This window comes from Odocoileus virginianus, chromosome 5, assembly GCF_023699985.2.
Source record: "Odocoileus virginianus isolate 20LAN1187 ecotype Illinois chromosome 5, Ovbor_1.2, whole genome shotgun sequence".
NCBI classification, from domain to species: domain Eukaryota; kingdom Metazoa; phylum Chordata; class Mammalia; order Artiodactyla; family Cervidae; genus Odocoileus; species Odocoileus virginianus.
In genome coordinates, this window is record NC_069678.1 from 11,085,853 (window position 1) to 11,106,638 (window position 20,786).

At 44.0% G+C, this 20,786-nt stretch overlaps 2 protein-coding genes and 1 non-coding gene across 29 annotated transcripts in view; all 3 read left to right on the plus strand.

The window, feature by feature from the left end:
* Nucleotides 1-17,550, plus strand: part of UBAP2L (ubiquitin associated protein 2 like) — a 44,390-nt gene extending 26,840 nt beyond the window's left edge. For 7 of the 27 annotated variants that reach the window (XM_070467377.1, XM_020887354.2, XM_070467376.1 and 4 more), the window contains 15 exons: nucleotides 44-216; nucleotides 1,269-1,458; nucleotides 2,268-2,322; nucleotides 2,730-2,904; nucleotides 3,846-3,918; nucleotides 4,964-5,159; nucleotides 5,250-5,338; nucleotides 6,571-6,624; nucleotides 7,193-7,274; nucleotides 7,892-8,109; nucleotides 8,474-8,579; nucleotides 13,508-13,575; nucleotides 14,634-14,831; nucleotides 15,246-15,296; nucleotides 16,144-16,690. In XM_070467377.1, the coding sequence (XP_070323478.1) occupies nucleotides 44-216; nucleotides 1,269-1,458; nucleotides 2,268-2,322; nucleotides 2,730-2,904; nucleotides 3,846-3,918; nucleotides 4,964-5,159; nucleotides 5,250-5,338; nucleotides 6,571-6,624; nucleotides 7,193-7,274; nucleotides 7,892-8,109; nucleotides 8,474-8,579; nucleotides 13,508-13,575; nucleotides 14,634-14,831; nucleotides 15,246-15,296; nucleotides 16,144-16,239 (1,824 nt within the window). In that variant the 3' untranslated portion in view covers nucleotides 16,240-16,690. Of the gene's footprint in view, nucleotides 1-43; nucleotides 217-1,268; nucleotides 1,459-2,267; nucleotides 2,323-2,729; nucleotides 2,905-3,845; nucleotides 3,919-4,963; nucleotides 5,160-5,249; nucleotides 5,339-6,570; nucleotides 6,625-7,192; nucleotides 7,275-7,891; nucleotides 8,110-8,473; nucleotides 8,580-10,004; nucleotides 10,409-13,507; nucleotides 13,576-14,633; nucleotides 14,832-15,245; nucleotides 15,297-16,143; nucleotides 16,691-16,808 lie in introns of those variants that run through there. The other 20 variants (XM_070467383.1, XM_070467386.1, XM_070467393.1 and 17 more) reach the window with 8 other exon arrangements.
* Nucleotides 6,983-7,117, plus strand: LOC139035364 (small nucleolar RNA SNORA58). Its single transcript, XR_011488027.1, has one exon. It is a non-coding gene; the product is annotated as a small nucleolar RNA SNORA58 (small nucleolar RNA).
* Nucleotides 17,551-17,692: 142 nt separating the features above from the next.
* Nucleotides 17,693-20,576, plus strand: HAX1 (HCLS1 associated protein X-1). Its single transcript, XM_020887373.2, is given in 8 exon segments — nucleotides 17,693-18,115; nucleotides 18,630-18,889; nucleotides 19,068-19,255; nucleotides 19,664-19,715; nucleotides 19,839-19,891; nucleotides 19,893-19,946; nucleotides 20,074-20,164; nucleotides 20,313-20,576. Coding segments are annotated over 8 exon segments (837 nt in total). The 5' UTR covers nucleotides 17,693-18,062; the 3' UTR covers nucleotides 20,399-20,576.
* Nucleotides 20,577-20,786: the final 210 nt, after the last annotated feature.

Sequence of the window (20,786 nt, forward strand, 5' to 3'; positions counted from 1 at the left end):
TACAGTAAGGTTATAGTAAACCATTTCTTTATCTTCTCTACAGATTCCTGCTCTGGCTGTGGAGATGCCTGGTTCAGCAGATATCTCAGGGCTAAACCTGCAGTTTGGGGCATTGCAGTTTGGATCAGAGCCTGTCCTTTCTGATTATGAGTCCACCCCCACCACGAGCGCCTCTTCAAGCCAGGCTCCAAGTAGCCTCTATACCAGCACGGCCAGGTAGAGGAAACAGCTGTCATAGACTTCTTTTAGACTTTTACCACTCTCTGTAAATCTCTTGTTGATTCCTAGAACTCTGGACAGCCAAGGCTCTGATTGAAGGAAAAGCAGCCACTTGTAGCAGTTTGTTGAATGCTTTTGTTACTAGGTTTTTTCATAATTCTAAACAGATAGAAATATATCCTTTGGGTACTTAAAGAATGTCCAAGCACAGTTCCTAGAAAGGTGTACCCCACCTTTAAAGTACCTTGGCATCTGCCACAACGAACAGTGCTTTTGACACTTTGAGACGTTTTGTGTGGATTTAAAGCCTATGAAGGTTGTGACTTAGAACTCCTAGGAAGGAGGTAAAATTAAAATTAGTAGTACAGAATTAAAAGAAACCTTTCCTGTAGAACCTTTTCTATTTCCTATGATAGATATCAGAGAAGTCTATCTTAGGCAATAGAAAATCCTGGAATTTCAGAGTAATAGGGTTTTTTTTTTCCCCCCAATCCTTAGAATTTAAAAGTAGAGATGCCTTGCCCTAGCCTAGCTCGATTGAATCATAATTGTTGTTAATGCATGTGAGTATTTTTAAAGTTCTTCTCAAGAGAATTTGCTCTTGGGTTTTTGAGAGAGCCAGGAACTCAGAATTCCTTAAAATAAGCAAAAGGTGTTTTTTCCTGTGCTTAGGGTTCTTGATACAATTGCATGAAAGGGACCAAGAGTAGTGTATCCTTTCTACTGACTTTTAGCTGCTTTTTCTAATAACAGCAGAATGTAGAGACACAAGAAAATTTTCTCTTCCTTTAGGAGTTGAAATTGTTTTTAAGCTTGATTCTTAGCTTAGATACCTGGCTTTATAGGATGTCAAAATTCCTACTGTTGCCAGGAGAAAATTGTCGCAGTATCTTTTATTTGTTCTTGAAGTTTGTCTTTTTGATTATAATCAATTTGATTATAAGTTGATTGTAATCAACTCTAGTAAGAGTAACTTACTCCACTCTTCTAGTATCAGTAGATCTGTTCTATTCATTTCTTTTGAGATTTTCCTTCTCCATTCCCCACAGTGAATCTTCATCCACAATTTCATCTAACCAGAGTCAGGAGTCCGGTTATCAGAGTGGCCCAATTCAGTCGACAACCTATACCTCCCAAAATAATGCTCAGGGCCCTCTATATGAACAGAGATCCACACAGACTCGGCGGTACCCCAGCTCCATCTCTTCATCACCCCAAAAGGACTTGACTCAGGCAAAGGTATTGGCTTCATTAGCCCCTGGGCATCGGTTGGGAGAATAGAAGACAAAGTCTCTTAAATATCAGTGTTTTACTTCTTGACAAATGGTGCTGAGATATCTCTGAAATGCTGATTATGAAGCTTAACCTATTTTTGTGGTTGATGAAATAAAAAAAAGTTCTGTGCACTAATCCTGGAGACTTAGAGCCAGAAGATCATTCTCTTTCCACTAAAGATTCATGCTGTCTAGTAGAATCATTCTCCAATACCTGTTTTCTTGAAAGATCTGATTGCTAGAGTTCTGAGGGCATATCAGTAGACCTCACCTTGCTATGTCTTGGCTTGGTGAGGGGGACAGCATATGCCAGAGGAAATGTGGAGAATGTGGAATGACTGTCAGATGCAGCCAGCAGAATAAGTGGTTTGGCTGAACTGTCTTACTCCCACATCCTTCCCCAGGGATCATTGAATTTGAACCTCTCTTTTATCTGTTTGGGGTTGGGGATCTCTCAGCAGTTTGGGCATTGCCTCCTATTGCCCTGGGTCACACAGGGTCGGTATATCTTTTGTTTTAAAATTTTTGTTGTTTTTCCTTTGGGTTGTGTACATTATGTTAATCCTTCTGTTTTTTTTTTTTTTTTTCCATTTATTTTTATTAGTTGGAGGCTAATTACTTTACATCATTACAGTAGTTTTTGTCATACATTGAAATGAATTAGCCAATCCTTCTGTTAACTTGCAGAATTTCTCTGAAAGAAATTGGTTGGCAAAAAATGAAACGTAAGTCAGTGTACTAACCTAATCTATTTGTTTGTCTACTTCTTATCAGAATGGCTTCAGTTCTGTGCAGGCCACGCAGTTACAGACCACGCAATCTGTTGAAGGTGAGGGTTCTCCAGGCTTTTTCCTCTAAATTATAGTGTTTTTACTCCTCTTTCAATATTTTTGCATGTTGCAGATTGTCATGAAAAGACCCCTACCTCAATGATCAAAACTTTTGGTTTTATTCTTAGCTTGATTTTTTTCTACCTTGATGTTTAATCTCAAACCTTCCTAAGTTTCAGGTTCTCTGTCTTGTAACAGTGATAATCCTTTTGGTTTCCTTTATTGGACAAATGAGATTGGTACTGTGAAATGCTCGGAATTTAAAAAAAAAAAAAAAGATTGCACCTAAATGCCAGTGGTCCATTACTAAATAACTCATACTCACACTCTTGTCTTCGGGACAGCCTAGGACTGTTGTCACCTCTTAACTTCCTCTGATGATGTGAATTCCTTTCTTTATTTCCAGGTGCTACGGGGTCTGCAGTGAAATCTGACTCACCTTCCTCTTCTGGCATCCCCCCTCTCAGTGAAACGGTATCTGCAGCTTCCTTACTGACGACAACCAATCAGCACTCATCCTCCTTGGGTGGCTTGAGCCACAATGAGGAGATTGCAAATACTACCACCACACAACACAGCAGGTGATTTGGGGTGAGGATGGAGGTTTGGGTTGGTGAATAGTAATAACAGAACTCTCTGGTTCTCTCTTACCCTCTCTGCCTAGCAGGGACCACATTATCTAAGTGGATGACCTACAAGCTATGAGAAGTAAAGACAGAGGAGGCTTTTTTCCCTTTCTCAAAACCCATTCTTCTTTTAACTGCTCACTACCCCTCGCTGGCTATTGTGTTGACCTTACGATCTCAGATCTGCTTGGTCCCATATTCTGCCTTCTTTGCCTGGGTTGTTTTTTTATTTAATTGAATTATAGTTAATTTATGATGTATTAATTTCTGCTGTACAGAAAAGTGATTCAGTTATACATATACATTCTTTTTTATATTTTTTGCATTATGGTTTATCACAGGATATTGAATATAGTTCTCTGTGCTGTACAGTAGAACTGTATTGTTCCTTCATTCTTATTGTTCCTTCATTCTGTGTATGTACTAGTTTGCATCTGATAACCCCAAACTCCAATTCTATCTCTTTCTCTTTGGCAACTACAAATTTTCTCTGTGTCTGGCCTCTGTTAATTTTTGTGGCTGTGCTGGGTCTTCATTGCAATGCACGGGTTCTTTGTTGCTGCACATGGACTTTCTCTAGTTGTAGGGAGTCGGGGTTACTGTCTAGTTATGGTGTGCGGGCTTCTCAATGCAGTAGCTTCTTTCTTTGCGGAGCACAGGCTTTAGGGTGTGCGGGCTTCAGTAGTTGCAGTGTGTGAGCTTTAGTTGCCCCGAGGCATGAGGGGTCTTAGTTCCCAGTCCAGGGATCAAACCTGTGTCCCCTGCTTTGGCAGGTGGGTTCTTAACCACTGGACCACTAGGGAAGTCCCCAGCCTAGTCCCCAGTTCTTGACTGAAGCTCCATGTCAGGCAGTAACCATAGCACTGTGACTGATGGCAACCACTTTATCCTTACAGCACGTTATCTACTCAGCAGAATACCCTTTCGTCATCAACATCTTCTGGGCGCACTTCGACATCCACTCTTTTGGTAAGTGTGAATGTGGGAAAAAGGAAATGTGATCTTCTTATACTCAAACAATTATCTAACCATAAGATTCTCCCAAATAGCAACTCTTGAAAATTTATTCATGAGGTGGCAAAATGACAACAGATCTAAGGTTCCAGGAAAAGGGGTAAAGGATACTTGAAGCCAAGAAAGGCAGAAGAATCAAGAAATAACTGCAGAGCTGTGGGCTAATTCTTAAAACCCTGGAAATTACTTTCATTAGTATATGACTTTTTTTAAGACACTGACACTGGGTGGGGCTTTGTATGCTATGATAAATTCTGTAAGAACATTTTTTCTAACTGATATAGCCATTTTCACTCTGGGATTTGCCAAACCTGAGTCCTGAAAATAAGGAGTCTAGGCATCCTATGAAAGTAAAGGCCAGATGAGTGCTTTTGGCTAAAGAATTAATTTCACTGTTGTGATTTTGTGACAACTATATTTGTGGAATTAAGCTGAGATGGTAAGGAAAAAAGACTCAGTTCAAAAGGACCTGTTTCAGGGAAAGCATGTCTGGTTTGTCAAAAGCCTGGGACCAGGTAATGAAGGCTAAGGCTTTCTTAGGATTTTCTCTTTTCTCCAGTATACTATTTCAGGTTTAAATGCATTAGAACTTGTACTTTTTTCTAGCCTGTGAACTTGTCTGTTGTGTTAGCCTAGTGAAGAAGAGTAGTCGAGGAGGCTATGATGTATTTTTCAGACCTAACTTACCTTTGTCTCCTTGGGCAGTCAGTATTGGTTTCTAGGGAGTTTGTCCCTACTCGCTCTGCTCTTTTTGAACAGGGTGATAATGTGCAGTGGGTCCATTGCTAACCATCTTTACCGGATAAATCTTGGTGAATGTGTAGCTGGAGAGTATTTAATCGTTTATTCTAGTTATTTTGGCAGAAGATGCCCAATACCCTGCCTCAGCCTCTTTAATTGGGAAGTTGGTGTGACAAAATCAACAGAAGGGAATGTCTTTCCTGACCTGTTACACTAATCACTGTCTCCTCCTCTTTTGCACTGCACTGCCTTTTTGAAGCACACGAGCGTGGAGAGTGAGGCGAATCTCCATTCTTCCTCCAGCACTTTCTCCACTGCATCCAGCACCGTCTCTGCTCCTCCCCCAGTGGTCAGTGTCTCCTCCAGTCTCAGTAGTGGCAGTAGCTTGGGCCTCAGCCTTGGCAGCAACTCTACCGTCACAGCCTCCACTCGAAGCTCAGTTGCTACGACTTCAGGTAACCCTGTGTAGAAGTGGAATTACCTTCCTTTGGGATGGAGGAGCAAAGTAATGGTGTGACAGGATAAAAATATAATTTCTCTTTTAGGAAAAGCTCCTCCCAACCTCCCTCCTGGGGTCCCGCCATTGTTGCCTAATCCATATATTATGGCTCCAGGGCTGTTACATGCCTACCCGGTAAGTGAGACTGAATGATCTTTTCCAAAAGAGGAAGGTGGTATGCCTAGTCTTTATTGCTGTGACTTCAGGTGGAAGACTATACATAATAAATGAGCGGTTGTCATGTGTAGTCTTTAATCTTTGTAGTTTGGGGGGGAAATAATTTTTTTTAAGAGGAAGGACTCAACCTCGACCAGGTCCTCTATTGTGTATTTTCTCTGTGTGAAAGTTACTGGGCCTCAGAAGCCAGAGGCCAGAGTGTCACTGTGAACTTGTCTGTTGTGTTAGTGAATCCCTGTTTCCTAGAAAATTACTTTCTCTAGTTGGATTGATTCCTAATCCTGGGGGTCTATGCTGGCTCTGACCTGATGAGAGTAGAGTTCCCTGAGTTAGTCTGTGGTTCTCTGAGAATAGGTGAATAACAGGAGTAGCCTTTTGTCTTGCTGTGTTTTATGTATTCAGTGCTTATTAAGATGAAGGATATTTATTTAGAAACATTTTTTTTAAATACCTGTTTTTTGAACTTATGATTACCCAGGGGATACAGGAGGGGAAGAGATAAATGGGGAGGTTGGGACTGACATGTACATACTACTGTATGTAAAATGGGTAAGTAATAAGAACCTACTGTATACAAGTAACTCAGCTCTGTACTGCAATGGCCTATATGGAAAAAGGATCAAAAAAAAAAAGAGTGGGTATATGAGAACCTACTCACCTGTAACTCACACAGCATTGTAAATACTCCCCCCCCCAAAAAAAAAAAAAAACCCAAAACACCTGTTTTTGCCTTCAGAGAGTTTAGATGATCATACAAATGAAATACCCAGTAGCACTTTCTAAATAGTTAACACACTACCTTAGTATCCAGCAGTTAAATTATAATAGAGTAAAATGTGACTCCTTTCTGAGAGAGAGAAATTTTAAGCCATATTTTGAAGGCTAATGGAGAAAAAGACTGGCAAAATAAAGTTAACTTTTCATGTGTGACTTAATGTACCCCACTGCTACCCAGAGGACAGCCTAGTTGAATCAGTATGTAGCTCAAGGAAAACTTCCAAGGTCTTTCATGAATCATATAATCTCTTCGCATTTCATCTCTTAAAGAAAATGAAGGAAATAATCTATGTCCTCTCTTTTCTCATGAATGAAGATGAAAGTTCTGTTGATTTATCTTGTCTTTTAGCTCCTTGGTTTGCTACCATCATGACCAGTTCCCATTAATACTGTTACATGTTTTTATCTTTCAGCCACAGGTATATGGTTATGATGACTTGCAGATGCTTCAGACAAGATTTCCATTGGTGAGTATATGGTTGTAGAGCTTAGGGAAAGAAAGTGATCTTAATGTTTGAATTATTCCGGATGTTTACTTGATAAGTCACAGACTTGGCTTTTTCTCAACCTATATCTGCATATACATACTTTAAGATATATTAGAATGTACTTAGAGAGTGGTTCTAATAGAAGGTCACTTAAAAAAGTTGTGGCATCTTTGAATTAAACATATTTTAAGCTTCCTTTATGTCTCAAACACTTTGATGAATTCTAGAAGGAAGATGTATTATCTTCGTAGTGGTAGACTATTAAGGATTATATCTAGAGGTTTAAAATTTATCTAGAATATTATTGGTACTGATGGACTTGAAGCGTTTTCCTGGTGGGCATACTTGTAGACCTTGCCTGACTATCCCCATGGCCAGGCAGGGGGGACAGTGTATGCAAGAGTAATACGGAGTTTGTGCTAGCTCTTGCCAGCTCATTAATGGCTGGATAAACTGCAGTTCTCCAACATTCTCTTGCTTCTCACCTTGTACAGTGTGTCATGCCAATAATGAGTGGCACTGAGTCTCTTTTATTTCTGTCTTTCAGGATTACTACAGCATCCCATTTCCCACACCCACCACTCCGCTGACTGGGAGGGATGGTAGCCTGGCCAGCAACCCTTATTCTGGTAGGATTGGGATGAGGCTGAATAAAGGGAAGCTGTGTTGGTATTGGTGGGAGAAACCTGATTAGTAGATCCAGTTTTGACCTTAAGATCTTTGACAGAAATATTATACAAAATGGATGTCATGAATCAGGGTCAATAGATTTAGAATAAGTATAGTGGTTGAACTGACCTTCCTTTGCTCATCTGTACTCCTGTTCCCTATTTACATGGCAGTCTTATTGCCTTGCCAGGCCATAGGCCTGACCTGTTGTCCTTATTGACTGTCACTGTTTTTCAGGTCCTATATGGAGTTTTCCCCATGGAGGAAAAGCAGAGAGGGGAAGTAGGGGGTCGGGTGGGGAAGAGATGAAAGAACATAGGTGGGCAGAGAAACCATATAGGAGCTTTGTTCTGGAAGCTTGTCTCTGCCACAGCATTGCACAGCCATGCCTCATTAGTCCTTGACTGGCACTGTGCAGTGTGTGTCCTGAGCAGTGCTCAGTGGAGCCTCAAAAAAATAAAATTCAAAGAATTGAACTTTAACCAAGTCTCTCCTGGATCATGTGAAACCAGAAGAGGTAATTCTACATTGATGTGGGGAATAAAGAGGCAGATACATTGAGCCTCTCCTTTCACAGGTGACCTCACAAAGTTTGGCCGTGGGGATGCCTCCTCCCCGGCCCCAGCCACAACCTTGGCCCAACCCCAACAGAACCAGACGCAGACTCACCATACCACGCAGCAGACATTCCTGAACCCGGCGCTGCCTCCTGGCTACAGTTACACCAGCCTGCCATACTATACAGGGGTTCCTGGCCTTCCCAGCACCTTCCAGTATGGGCCTGCTGTGTTCCCTGTAAGTGCTTGGACTTGGTTTTTACTTGTAGTGAAGAATCCTCGACACTATGCTAGCTACTTTCAAAGCTAGATGACTTTTTGATAACAAATAAGGATGAACAATTTCCACTTCTGGCCTGGGAGAGGGATTGGGGCTGGATAGGTGGTATTGGGATAAGGGACTCCCTGTTGTTAGAATTAGCTAAAGGGGCAGTGTATAGCTTTGCTTCCCTCAGACTGTCATTCACTCTCTGAGCCATTTTGCTAAGCAAACTGGACAGCCTGCATCAGGGTGGGCAGCCGTCTTGAATGCCCAGTCTCTGGAGCAGGTTAAATGGTAACTTTGCGCCATTTCACTGCAGTGCTGGCCTTTTGTTCTTCAGGTGGCTCCTACCTCTTCCAAGCAGCATGGTGTGAATGTCAGTGTGAATGCATCAGCCACCCCTTTCCAACAGCCAAGTGGTTATGGGTCTCATGGATACAACACTGGTAAGCTAACCTTGACCCTGGCTGTCATTGGGATGTTATTAAGTGAGTTTCAGGGAGGAAGATTCTATGCTTGAGAAAATAGGGCTGGTAAGGGTGTGCTGCTGCTCCAGGTATGTGTTCATGTTTGTCTGACTTGGGTTACTGTCTGAGCAGCACCAACAGAAGAGCTTAATAGTAGAACATGTATTTATTACTCATGATGAGAATGCCCTGGGGCACAAATTGGCTATTAGAATATGTTGGCTGGCCTACACTTCGGGTGGGAAGCAAGGGGCCCACCCAAATCTAAGCAAGATTTTACTGAGATTTTTCAGTGGGGGCAGGTGTTAACATTTAAGGTACTGGTAAGTACAGTAGGTGATATATTCATTCACTGAATAGAAGAGTTAAATGGGTTCTTAGCTAAGACGCTGTGATAGGTTTGGTTGAAATCTCTTTATAGTACTACTTTCCTCATGTGGCCCCTGATTTTATTCCCTATCTAGAGGGCCTAAGATGTGGAAAGAAAGGAGTAGGGCACAAATGCTCAATAGAGGGAGAGTTGGACCTTTGGGTTCCTTCATTTGTATGGCTGGTTTCTTCGCAAAGTCCATTGTACAGCTGAAGGCAGGGAGGGAAATACGGGGATCCTCTGAATGGACGCTGACCTAAAAGATATTTATCCTATCCTTTGCTCCCATACCTGACACCTACTGTCTGTTTTTGGGGGACAGGAAGTAAGGGTTTTTGAATAAAACAATTCTACTTTTCTCAGTGCCTAATAGATGTGTATGGAGAGTAGGTGGTTGCCATTGCTTGGGGTTGAAGTTGAGGGTTGTTCTTTAAAATTCTTAGCTCAGTTATGGTTTCATGATGGTTTGGATGGAGCTGCACCTGTGTTCTTCACCCTTGTATGGGCTCCAGATGGTTAAAATTGTCCAATAATTGGGAAACTGAGCTGAGAGGGCAGTAGGTCTGGAAACTATCAATCAGGTGGAGCTTTGAATGTGTTGTATGACTTACAGTGGGTTGAGATTTACAGTAAAGAAATCCTGAGATAACTCATTGAGATTAAACCTCCTGTATTTAAACTCACTGAGATTAAATACACAGACTCCTTGTGGCTCGGGACCCCTCACACTGAGCAGGTCAGCCCTAGTCCTTGGTAGGGAGGCTTACAAGCTCTTGTCTTAGAGTGGCCCTATTACAGGAGTTTAGGGTTAGGTTTTAGCTGGACCAGATTCAAGAATTTTAAGAGGTAGATGATTGGTAGTATAAGAAGGTGGCATTACCTGATTGTGGAAATCCTAGTTTTTCCCTACGATTTCAGAAACTTATAACAACCCTTTGAGGACCCCCAGTTCCCAATCCCACAGAGGGCTCTTGTCATCCCATTCCTCATCAACCTCTAAATTCATTTATTTTTATGTATTTGATTCCTTTTAGGAAGAAAATATCCACCCCCTTACAAGCATTTCTGGACGGCAGAGAGCTAATTTGGCCCAAGGCTGGGGGCTGTGTTTTGTGTGTGTGTATAAATTTGCACTGAAGTCTTGTTTCAGAAACCAGACCACTGAGGAGAGCCTGCTGAGCTGTGGCCATGGCCTGCGTGGCTTGGGGGAATGAGTTGGTGGATACCTTCTGGGCTTTTGAACTTGCCCTTGCCTCATTTCCCTCTGCCCCATGTGTCTGACCCTGTCTTACCCATTTCGAATTCAAGTGGTGCAGCACCTCCTCCGAAGCATCAATGCACACACCTGCTGTTGCTTTTGATTTCTGGAAGGCATGTAGTTTCAACTTGTAACAAAATATTTGTAGTCCTCAATAAACTGTGGTATTTCTTTAGCTAACTCTGGCGTTCTTTCCGTGCATGTCTTTCTGGACTCTAGGAGCCAATGTTGTGCTGTGGGTGGAGGGTGGCCTTTTCGTTCAAACCCCAGCATAGTCAAAGAACCATTAACTTTTCAGTATGGTGACTCTGTTAAGGTGGGGGAGGGGAAGTGGCCTCAGTTCTCAGCCTGTTGATTGGTTGGTAAAGAAAGCTATTTGTAGAAAATTCTCCATTCTCCATGCTGCTTATAGCTCTTCACTTTTCAGTTTAGAGCTTCCCCTTGTCTCTGACATAAGCAGAGAGGAAAGGACAGAAAAATGAGTGTCATGTCATTGTGAAAGGCTAAAGAGATGGTGTTCAGAACTGTTGTTACGAAAGTATCTTCCAGGTTTAGTACCCATGTCTGGTTCCCAGAGGCCACATGGTTGGCTGAGATCTGATAAACTCTTGAGTGACCAGCTAGTTGATGACTCGGGCTATGGAAACTCTTCTAGCCTGGAACATTGTTCTTATAGTCCCTTGATGGCTTTTTAGGGATTGTGGATTATTAGTCAATTCGCACTTGTTGGGTGTAGCTAAGGATGTATGGGAGAGGTTTGGCCAGACATCTCCTTTACGGAAATTCTCACCCCCTCTTAATGCCTTTCATTCGTAGAGTTAACTTGGATACTGAGAACTCTGTTCTTGGTTAATTGGAAACCCAGATATTTGACCTTCTTTGTATTTGTTCCCAGCCCTCTGAAGTAATTTTGCCTTTTGAGTGTGCTCAGCTTTCTCAGGGGTTGCCATGCTGGGAGAGATTTCTTGTTGTTTCTCCTCCCCGCCATCCACATTGTGTTTGTGTGATCATCACTGCTTGGGAGTGTGGATTAACTAGGGGATGTTGACTGTTGGAAGGAAAGCAAAAAAACTCTGAGATTTGTAACTGATGAATAGTGGGTAGGGAAATGAATGCCTGTTATTTTCTAGGGTCTCAAATGCTTACACCGAGTCCATTTAGGGCTACTACACTATTTTGTTTTTTTTCTGCATCTCCAGTTGTTTCAACCAGTAGCCCAATCAAGGCTTCTAGACTAGAAGCTGTTTTTTGAGCCAGTCCAGCCTCTAGAGAATGAGACCAGTTAAGGGCACATTGGAACTAAATTCCTACCACCAGGCTTGAGAACAGCCATCTCTTCCATTCTGTATGGGATGACCAGGGGTGCTGGCAAGCTGTTTGAACCTTCACTGTAAAGGTCACTGTCTCTTCTGGTTTCCCTCAGAGATGTTCTATTTTTATCCTGCCCATTTCACCTTACTCTTAACACTTCTACACAAACCTCCTCATTAGCTTAGCTTTTTTCATAAATGAATTTATGTTCCCATATGCCTGTTACCAGTGATGTGCCAAATGGGCACCTGGGAGCTGAAAAAGGAAAGGAAAAAAACTACCTGGTTAGTTCCTGTGTTGTCCCCTTTTACTCCAGCACCATTAAAATGTAGAGTTGATACTTTGAAGATGGGAAAGTGTTTTCTCACGCTTGGTTTCTGTTGTTGTTTAGTTGCTAAGTCATGTCTGACTCTTGCAACCCCGTGGACTGTAGCCCATCAGGCTCCTCTGTCCGTGGGATTTCCATGCACAGAATACTGGCGTGGGTTGCCATTTCCTCTTCCTGGGTGTCTTCCTGACCCAGGGATCAAACCGACCTCTCCTGCATTGGCAGGCAGGTTCTTTATCACTGAGCCATTGGTGTCTGTAATTCTTTTCTTTTCCTATTTTGTGTTTGTTCCTCCCTGAAACTGTCTGGACTTATGATATGGGAGGGTTTTCCAGGGTAAACGCCACTTCTACTGGGAAGATTCTAAAGTGGCTGTCCAAGGTGGGCTTAGCATTTGAAGGCTGCCTTGGTCTAGGGAGGATTTGGATTTTGGAGTTTGAATGGAGATTATTGAATTGTGGGTAAATGGAGGATTCCTCATTTGTCACTCCATCAGAGAGAGAGAGAGAGAGTGTGTGTGTGTGTGTTGGGTGAGTCCATCAGTTTAGTTCTAAAAAACTCATCAAAATGCTCCTAACAGCAGAGGAAAATCCAAAGACCCAGACTGAAGTTTTTCTGAAGTCTCATTTTAGCTCACTTTCTGAGATTAAACAGATCTTTAGAAAACAAGCTTTAAATTCCTAGTAAAATTTCAGTTACTTTTTCTTCAATATTTGCATACAGTTTCGCTAGTAAGATGCTGGGTTATTTTACCTGATGGTTTTTTTCCTATTCTTACTGCCTCATACCCTGGGAGGTACAGTATGTTTATTTCAGTTTAAGGAGTACAGATTAAAATGGGGAATTGTATCATTGTGGTTTCCATAAAATTATAGTGGTGGTATAGGGAGGTTTTTTTTTTTTTTTGTAAGGGAGTTTTTAAATAGGAAACACACAAGTTGCTGCAGTATGGATTAGAGTTTTTACTTCATGGAAAAGCTGAAACTGTAAACTAGAATGACAGTTAGATTTTGTGTTCCACCTAGGCTATAAGAGATAGCCTAACCCTGTCTACCCTCTCTCCTCTCCACACTTAGGCTTAAATTGAGTAAATGGAAATTTGCTCTTTAAATCGTAAGTATGTAACCTAGTAGTACCAAGACAATAGGGAAGCTGGACTAAGTAAACTGAGGCTCTGAGAATGAAAGTGCTCTTGGGGGTTGAACTGAACTTCTCCTTTAGTACTTTCCTTATGCTGTGGAGGCATGAATTTTGAGCCCACTCAGCAGCAAGACGGCAGAACTGAGTGGAGTTTGGGCTGACTGATTTGAGATGGACATGAAAAGTTTAATGCAGTCCTGTTGGGCTTTGGCACAGAGTGTTTTGAAAGTCATAGGCTAGTGAAGTTTGGCTATATTCCCTGGTGCTCCCAGAAACAACACACCTCAGTCCCACATAAACGGTATATATCGGGAAAGGGCAGGACCCCTTAGGGAACCTTTCTGTGTCATGAGCTCTTATTCCTCAGGACTGACATGAAGTTGGAAAAACAGACCAAAATTCTCTCGCAGTGCTATAGCTAGAAAAGCATCATCATTTCCCAGGGATGGGGCCAGACGGTTAGCTGAGCTAATCCTCCTGTCTGTTTCCTCCTCCCCCAGGTGTGTCAGTCACCTCCAGTAATACAGGCGTGCCAGATATCTCGGGTTCTGTGTACTCCAAAACCCAGGTAGGTGCCTGGCTCTGGACAGAAGTGGAAAGAGAGATGGATATCACGGAGGTGGAGTTGCAGTGATAGAAGAACACTGAACATGGGAATTCCCTTGCTGTCTGGTGGTTAGGACTTGGCACTTTCATTGCCATGGGCCCTGGTTCAATCCCTGGTTGGGGAACTACGATCCCACAAGCCATATGGCCAAAGGGTGGGAAAATACAGTGAACAAGAACAGTCTTCTTAAGAGAGGTATCAGGAAACCCATCCTACTAAAAAGTGAGTGAGTTCTTAAAGTTTAAATTTAGCCCTCTTGGAAAAAAGAAAAATGTTACAGGAAGGTGAAGTGTGGTAAATTGTTGTGATGTCATGTTGTTTACTGTGCAAGTTTTCCTGGCCCTTTGCTTACTCCCAACCTTTTCATAAGTTTCTCAGAGAATAGATATGGAATGAAAGGAAACTAGTTCTTCCCATTCTTTGTAAGACTATAATAGAGTGGGAAAGGATACAACACAGCCCAGTAATTAAAGCGAGCAGGCATCCAAATTATGCACAGATTAGTATTGTGTTGCTCCCACACGCACACCATAAATAATTAAAAGTTCCAGGTAAAGTACTAAGAGCTGTGGTGGAGTGCTTCATGACCAAGACCATTAACACTTAAGATACCTCAGTGTATTCATTTTTTTTTAAAAATATCCAACAAGTTCTAATTTTTACCCAACTCCAGAGGTTGTGCTAATAGTGCTAATAGTCAACAGATTTCACCGTGTTCATGAATGATGTTAGATTTCACAAAGTGCTCTCACATCTGTCCTCTTATTTGGTCCTTAAAACTGAGAGGTTAATAGCATCCCTGATTCATGTAAGAGAAAACAGGCTGAGAGACTGAATAGTTTTCTCAGGATCACATAGCTATTAAAGACTAGAACTGAGGCAGAGACCTGAATATCTGACTTCAGGTGCAGCATTCCTGTGACACCATGCTGCTCTCTCAGGGTGGGGGATCTTAGATTCAGAATTTCCAAGGAATAGTTTGCTGATCCTTTTACTCTCTCTCCTATTCTTCTGGATAGCAGTCCTTTGAGAAACAAGGTTTTCATTCCGGTACTCCTGCTGCCTCCTTCAACTTGCCTTCAGCCCTAGGAAGTGGGGGGCCCATCAATCCGGCCACAGCTGCTGCCTACCCACCTGCCCCCTTTATGCACATCCTGACTCCCCATCAGCAGCCGCACTCCCAGATCCTTCACCATCACCTGCAGCAGGATGGCCAGGTAATAGCCCTTCCCCCTCTTTCCTTTCCCTTCCTCTTCCTTCCTATCCCTAAAACTACCTCCCCTTTCCTTTTCTTACCCTTCCTCACCACCAACTTCACCCAATCCTCCCCAGCGCCAGCCATGGGCACACAGCACATACAGACACAGCGCACATAACACGAGTGGCCGGCAAAGGATATGTCAGAGAGGGGCCAGATTGCAACCTTTTTTCCCCGATTCCTTTGGTGCCTTTCTCCTCCACCTCCTCCCATAGCACAGTTGTCCTCATCCCATCAGACCTGGCTCACACCTCCCCTCTTAACCTCTCCCAGCCTTCCCCCTTCCCTGACATTATAGCTTTCCCTTCTAATGGTGGAGTTCTATTGTCAAAGTTTGTCCCTTTATTTTCCATATATCCTGGTTCTGCCTCAGCTACCATATTTGCAGATGATTCTCTGTTGCCAGCGCCAGCAGGAGGAGCAGGTAATGAAACTGAATGATGATATGCTTGAACCCACTCCTTTTCAGTCCCCATTTCACCTCCACAGTCTCAGGGAACGTGAAGAGAAGAGATTGCACGGTCACAAGGCGGGATACACGAACACACACACCTTGCTGAGCTCTCTGGCCTCCCGTTCCTCTCTCGTCCTCCCCTCCTCACTGCTCTTTTTCTTTCTACCCTTCCCTGACTTTTGAAACACTTGGTTACTGGAATGGAAAGGATTCTTGGAGCAGCATCTGGAGCCTGGGGCCTCAGACTCTTATCTTCTCTGAAATAGGCTCACAGATGTGATGTGTGATAGGGCTGGGGAGCCCTGGGGTGGTGCAAGTGACCTCTCCCCCTTCCTCATAGGTGGCTTGGGAAGCTAGAGTAAGGACTTCCTTGCTGTCAACTACAGATACCCAAATTGAGGCATTTATAGGGATCATTGAAAGTGAAATCACCTTGTGATTACCCATCTCCAAAAGGCCATAATTCTCTCTAGAGAGTAGCCTTCTGGAACAGGAGAGGATGGGTTTGAGGGGTGGGGGGAGGTGGAATTGAAAATGAGTAGAACCTGATTCACTATCTTGCCTCCAAAAGTATCCTGCCCTCTTTTCATCTTTCCCTTATTTAAAGTTTATAGGTGCTTTTTTACTTGTCAGAGGTGCTTTTAACTGCTGTATAAACCAAATTTCTGATGGTTGAGAAGCAAGCTTCAGAGTAGTTTCTAAGCCAGGGGAATGGGAGAGTAAAACAATTTCTAAATCTCCACTTGAAGATGTCATAAATTCGTCCCACTAACTCGACATCTTTTTCCTCCCCATTCACCCTCCCATTCCCCTGCAGACGGGCAGCGGGCAACGTAGCCAGACCAGCTCCATCCCGCAGAAGCCCCAGACCAACAAGTCTGCCTACAACAGCTACAGTTGGGGGGCCAACTGAGGCCCCGATCCTCTTCTCCCGGTCCCATCTTCTGAGAGGGCTTCTCAGCCTGGCAACTATGGAAACAGCATCAAAGAGAGAAAAGAATGTGGGGGGTTCTGCTACCCCCCACCCCCAGCGGCCCACCCCATGCCTCAGCTTCATGTCTGTCCCATTCCCATACCATCCCCACTCTGTTGTATGTATTATAGGATTTGTATTTTCTCCTTTTTTTTTTCTTCCTTTCCTCTCTTCCTCCTCCCTTGCATTCAAGATTATGAAACTTTGCTGTGGGCCCTGCCCTCTCTTCTCCTCCTCCTGTTCACCCTGGTGGTGTGTGGGTGAGGTGGGGAGGGGGGACCCCCAAATATATATCAGCCCAACAGCCCTAAGTCTCCTCCTTTATTATTAGGAAACAAAACAACAACAACAAAAAATGGCGTCATGAATATGAACAGCATTGTCAGATGAATTAGTTGAAGTGGTTTTTTTTTTTGTACTGTGTCCTCAAATTTAATGGATTAATGTGTCTTGTATATATAAAAAGAAAACCTCTACCTTCAGCCTCTGCCCATTCTTGCTCCGTCTAGGATGTCCTCAGTCTCGTCGATGACCAGCTTGGTGAATAAATATTACTGTACCAACTGGGCCTTCTCTAGCAGGCCCCGAAGGCAGTGGAATAAAAACGGAATCTTCGCCCTTTAAGAACTCTGACCTTAATGTGCTGCCCTTGAGGGGATTCCCTCGCCCTCCCTCAAAAATTTCACAGTGGTGCCTGGAAAGAATCATTGCCAAACTTCATTTCCTTCAGATCTGTAGCAGATTTTAGGCAGTGAAGGGAGTGGGATAGCTGATACTGGGTGGAAAGGGAAGGGATTAAGCAAGAACTGAAAGAAATCACTTTTTATCAAGAGAAAGTTAATTTAGATGGGTCCAGGCAAATGAACTGGAAAGAAATGAAGGCAAAACATGCACCGTTGACTAGCAAAACTGAAGCAGTAGGTCTTGCTTCTTGAGTGTTTTCGTTTCACATAGCTAATATCCAAACCCTTGAAAAGGAGGAGGCTAGAGCAAGGCCAGGTTTGGGAAGGAGGTGGGGGTACAGAAAGGGGGAGAAGCTTTGAAAGTCATTGATAGGCAAAAGGGGATACTGATATCTCCAAATTCTTCCTTCCCAGAAAGACCAGATTTCCCTTGCTGTCTTACAAAGTCTATTCCGATGGTTGCAGAGCCTATCTTGACAAACTACTTAATAGCTGGAAAGATGAAGTTAAATCCATGCACTCCTGTATCTTTTACTCTGGGGATGTCATTATTAAAGTTGGAGCTTGATACATTTTGTCCATTCCTCTAATACCAGACTTAAGTCAGGCGAGAAACAAAGAGGATGAAAGAAGGGAGTGAGGTGGGTTAAGACAGAACACTGCTCCGTGGGTGTGGCGAGTCTGCAATGAGCGAGGGTCTGGGTCCGGTTCATTTGTGTGGGTGGGGTGCCCTCTGGCGGCTGTCTCCAGTGCCATCAAGCGTCAACCCCTCGAAACCCTATTGGAGTGGGTTGGTCAGCCAAAAGAATTGGCTTAGAGGGCAAGTGTTCGTTGGAAAATAATTCAGTACGTCCGCTCCCTTCACAGGAAACAGGTGGGGGCAAAACTGAAAGCCTTTAGAATTTGATAGGATCGCCCGCCCCGCCCCTCAGCGACGGCCGGCTTACGGTTGTTTTACGACAGTGTGCGATCTAATGCTTGCTTTCCGGCAGCGTGGTCTGACGCTTCGCTCAATTTCCGACAGCGTAGCTCTGGCTGCTGCCAGCTGTGGGCTTCGAAGGTTCGAGTCCCACTGCGGGAATGAGCCTTTTTGACCTCTTTCGGGGCTTTTTCGGCTTTTCTGGACCTCGAAGGTGAGAGCGGGTTCGGGCCAGACACGGAGGGGCGGGAGTACTCTGAGGGGAGCTTGACCTTTGACACCCTATTTTTGGAAAAACATCCTTTTCTCCACTCCTACAACTCCTGCGGAAAAGAAGGTCAACATTGAACACACACACACACACACCCGACAGTAACCAGGGCGGTCGTTAAGAAACAGTCGCTTCAGCCTTTCTCCAATTTAGGGTGATGCAACAGGGGGACCGGGTGGGGAAGACAATGGGACTCTGGGGAAGAGGACAAGTGAGCAAGACCTTGGGGGAGGGGAGGGGCTGGAAAACACTTAAGAAAAGCCGCAGGAAACGTTGGGGGCGGGGGCGGGGGCGGGGGCGGGACACGACTTTGATGAAGCAAAACAAACCTGATGGCCAGTCCTCTACCCTCGCTTCAGGTTCTCAGATCCCAACTCTTGTCCCACTCTGTCGCGCATTAGCTGATGTTATGGTTTAAGTGCTGAAATTTTGGTGGCTAATCTGCCTCCACCCCTAGCCACAGAGATTCCTTTTTTGGAGGAATGACTCGCGATGAAGACGAAGATGATGAGGAAGAGGAGGAAGGAGTCACGTGGGGCCGTGGGAACTCGAGGTTTGAGGGTCCCCAGCCCCCCGAGGAATTTAGCTTTGGCTTCAGCTTCAGCCCTGGAGGAGGAATGCGTTTCCACGATAACTTCGGCTTTGATGACCTAGTGCGGGATTTCAATAACATCTTCAGCGAGATGGGGGCCTGGACCTTGCCTTCCCGCCCTCCTGGTGTGTGGATGCTCCTGGGGAAGAACCTGTGGTTTCTACTGGGTCGGTGGGTGAAAAAAATAGACTTGCAGAGAGTAGTCGGGGGTTGGGAAGTGTGAGAAAGCTGATGATTTCAAGGAGATTTAAAAGAGCCCAAGTCCTTTCCCACTCCCAGCATCCACCTGCCACCTTTCTGCAGAACTTCCAGGTCCTGAGTCAGAGACACCTGGTGAGAGACGGCAGGAAGGACAGACGCTTCGGGACTCAATGCTTAAGTATCCAGATAGTCACCAGCCCAAGATCTTTGGTGGGGGCTTGGAGAGTGATGCAAGATCTGAATCCCCCAAACCAGCACCAGACTGGGGCCCCCAGAGACCTTTTCATAGGGTGAGTACATCTGGGCCTTAAGTGGGATCTGTGGAGAAGACTGACTGCAAAGACTGGAAACCTTGCTGGAATCTAACAGACTTGGGTTGTATTTATCTGTTTTCTATATTAAACTTTGTGTAGGATTTTCTTTGGGAGGAACTGGGAGTTCTGCTTTTGTTAAAAATTAGTGTAGATGATCCTTGGAGAAAGCAGAAATGTTGAAGGAGGACAGAAAAGTGTCAGTTCAGGAATGCTTTTTGGTAGAGAAATACATGAATCAGGAAGGAGGAGGAGTGAGTAAAGAAAGCCATCCTGCTGGGATCATTTCTCTTGAAAAAAGTGGTTTTGGAATTTGGAAATAGTTTGGGTTCTGGGGCCCCTCATATTTCAGATTGAAAGGGTGACCTACTTTGGCTTCTTCTACAGTTTGATGATACGTGGCCTGTGACCCCCCACTCTAGAGCCAGGGAAGACAATGGTAAGTCTGGAGGGAGAGGACATTTACCAGCCCTGTAGTCTGTCTCCCTGAAATTTCTGTCCACCACATTTGTTCCCTTCTTCGCTTTGGACTCTTTCTTATTTCCTTTCTGTGCCCTCCTAGATCTTGATTCCCAGGTTTCTCAGGAGGGTCTTGGCCCGGTTCTGCAGCCCCAACCCAAAATCCTATTTCAAGAGTGTCTCTGTGACCAAGATCACTAAGCCAGATGGGGTGAGTTGGGAGAGATGGGTAAAGGCAACTAACCAGAGAATGTTCTGGAAAGGGGGACTATGTAAAGAAACCAGTGAACTCACCTTCAGTGATGTTAGGGATATGCTGGGGGGACTTCTCCTTGTAGACTATAGAGGAGCGCCGGACTGTGGTGGACAGTGAGGGCCGGAAAGAGACCACAGTAACCCATGAAGAGGCAGGCGGCAGTCCTAGAGATGGTAAGTGAAGAGTATAAATGAAAGGGATCCATCTCTCAATTCCATGGGAAAGGGAAACTACTACTCTCCTGCCCTTTCACATTACTGCTCTCCTTTGCCTCTTTCCAATCCCTTTCATTTAGCCTGTGTGTATCACTTTTTCCTTTAGGTCTAGAATCACCAACACCTCCATCCTTGGATGATTCCTCTTCCATCCTGGATTTGTTCCTAGGACGTTGGTTCCGGTCCCGGTAGCCTTGTTAATTAACCTCAGAGGCCTTTAGATTCTTTCCACCTCCTACCCTTGCTCGGTATTAATGGGCTTAGCTGTCTTCCTGTCCCCTCAGGACCTCGGGTGTGCAGAGCAGTGAACTGAAGGTCTGTCAGTGTGTCCGTCACCCAAACTGACCAATAAAACCTTTATTTATGCTAATTCTTTGGTCTTGGTTTTGTCATGGCTATTCCGCTTACTCACACTATCCAGGGCTTCCCAAATTAACTTGGCCCACAAAAAATTATCTCTTAATTTTTTGCTTTACTTGCAAAACTGATTTTGATAAGTAAGGACCAGGTACCTTTAGGAAATGATTTTCCTTATGAATAGATAACTAGTGATAGTTCCAGGGAAATTTCCACATGCGGA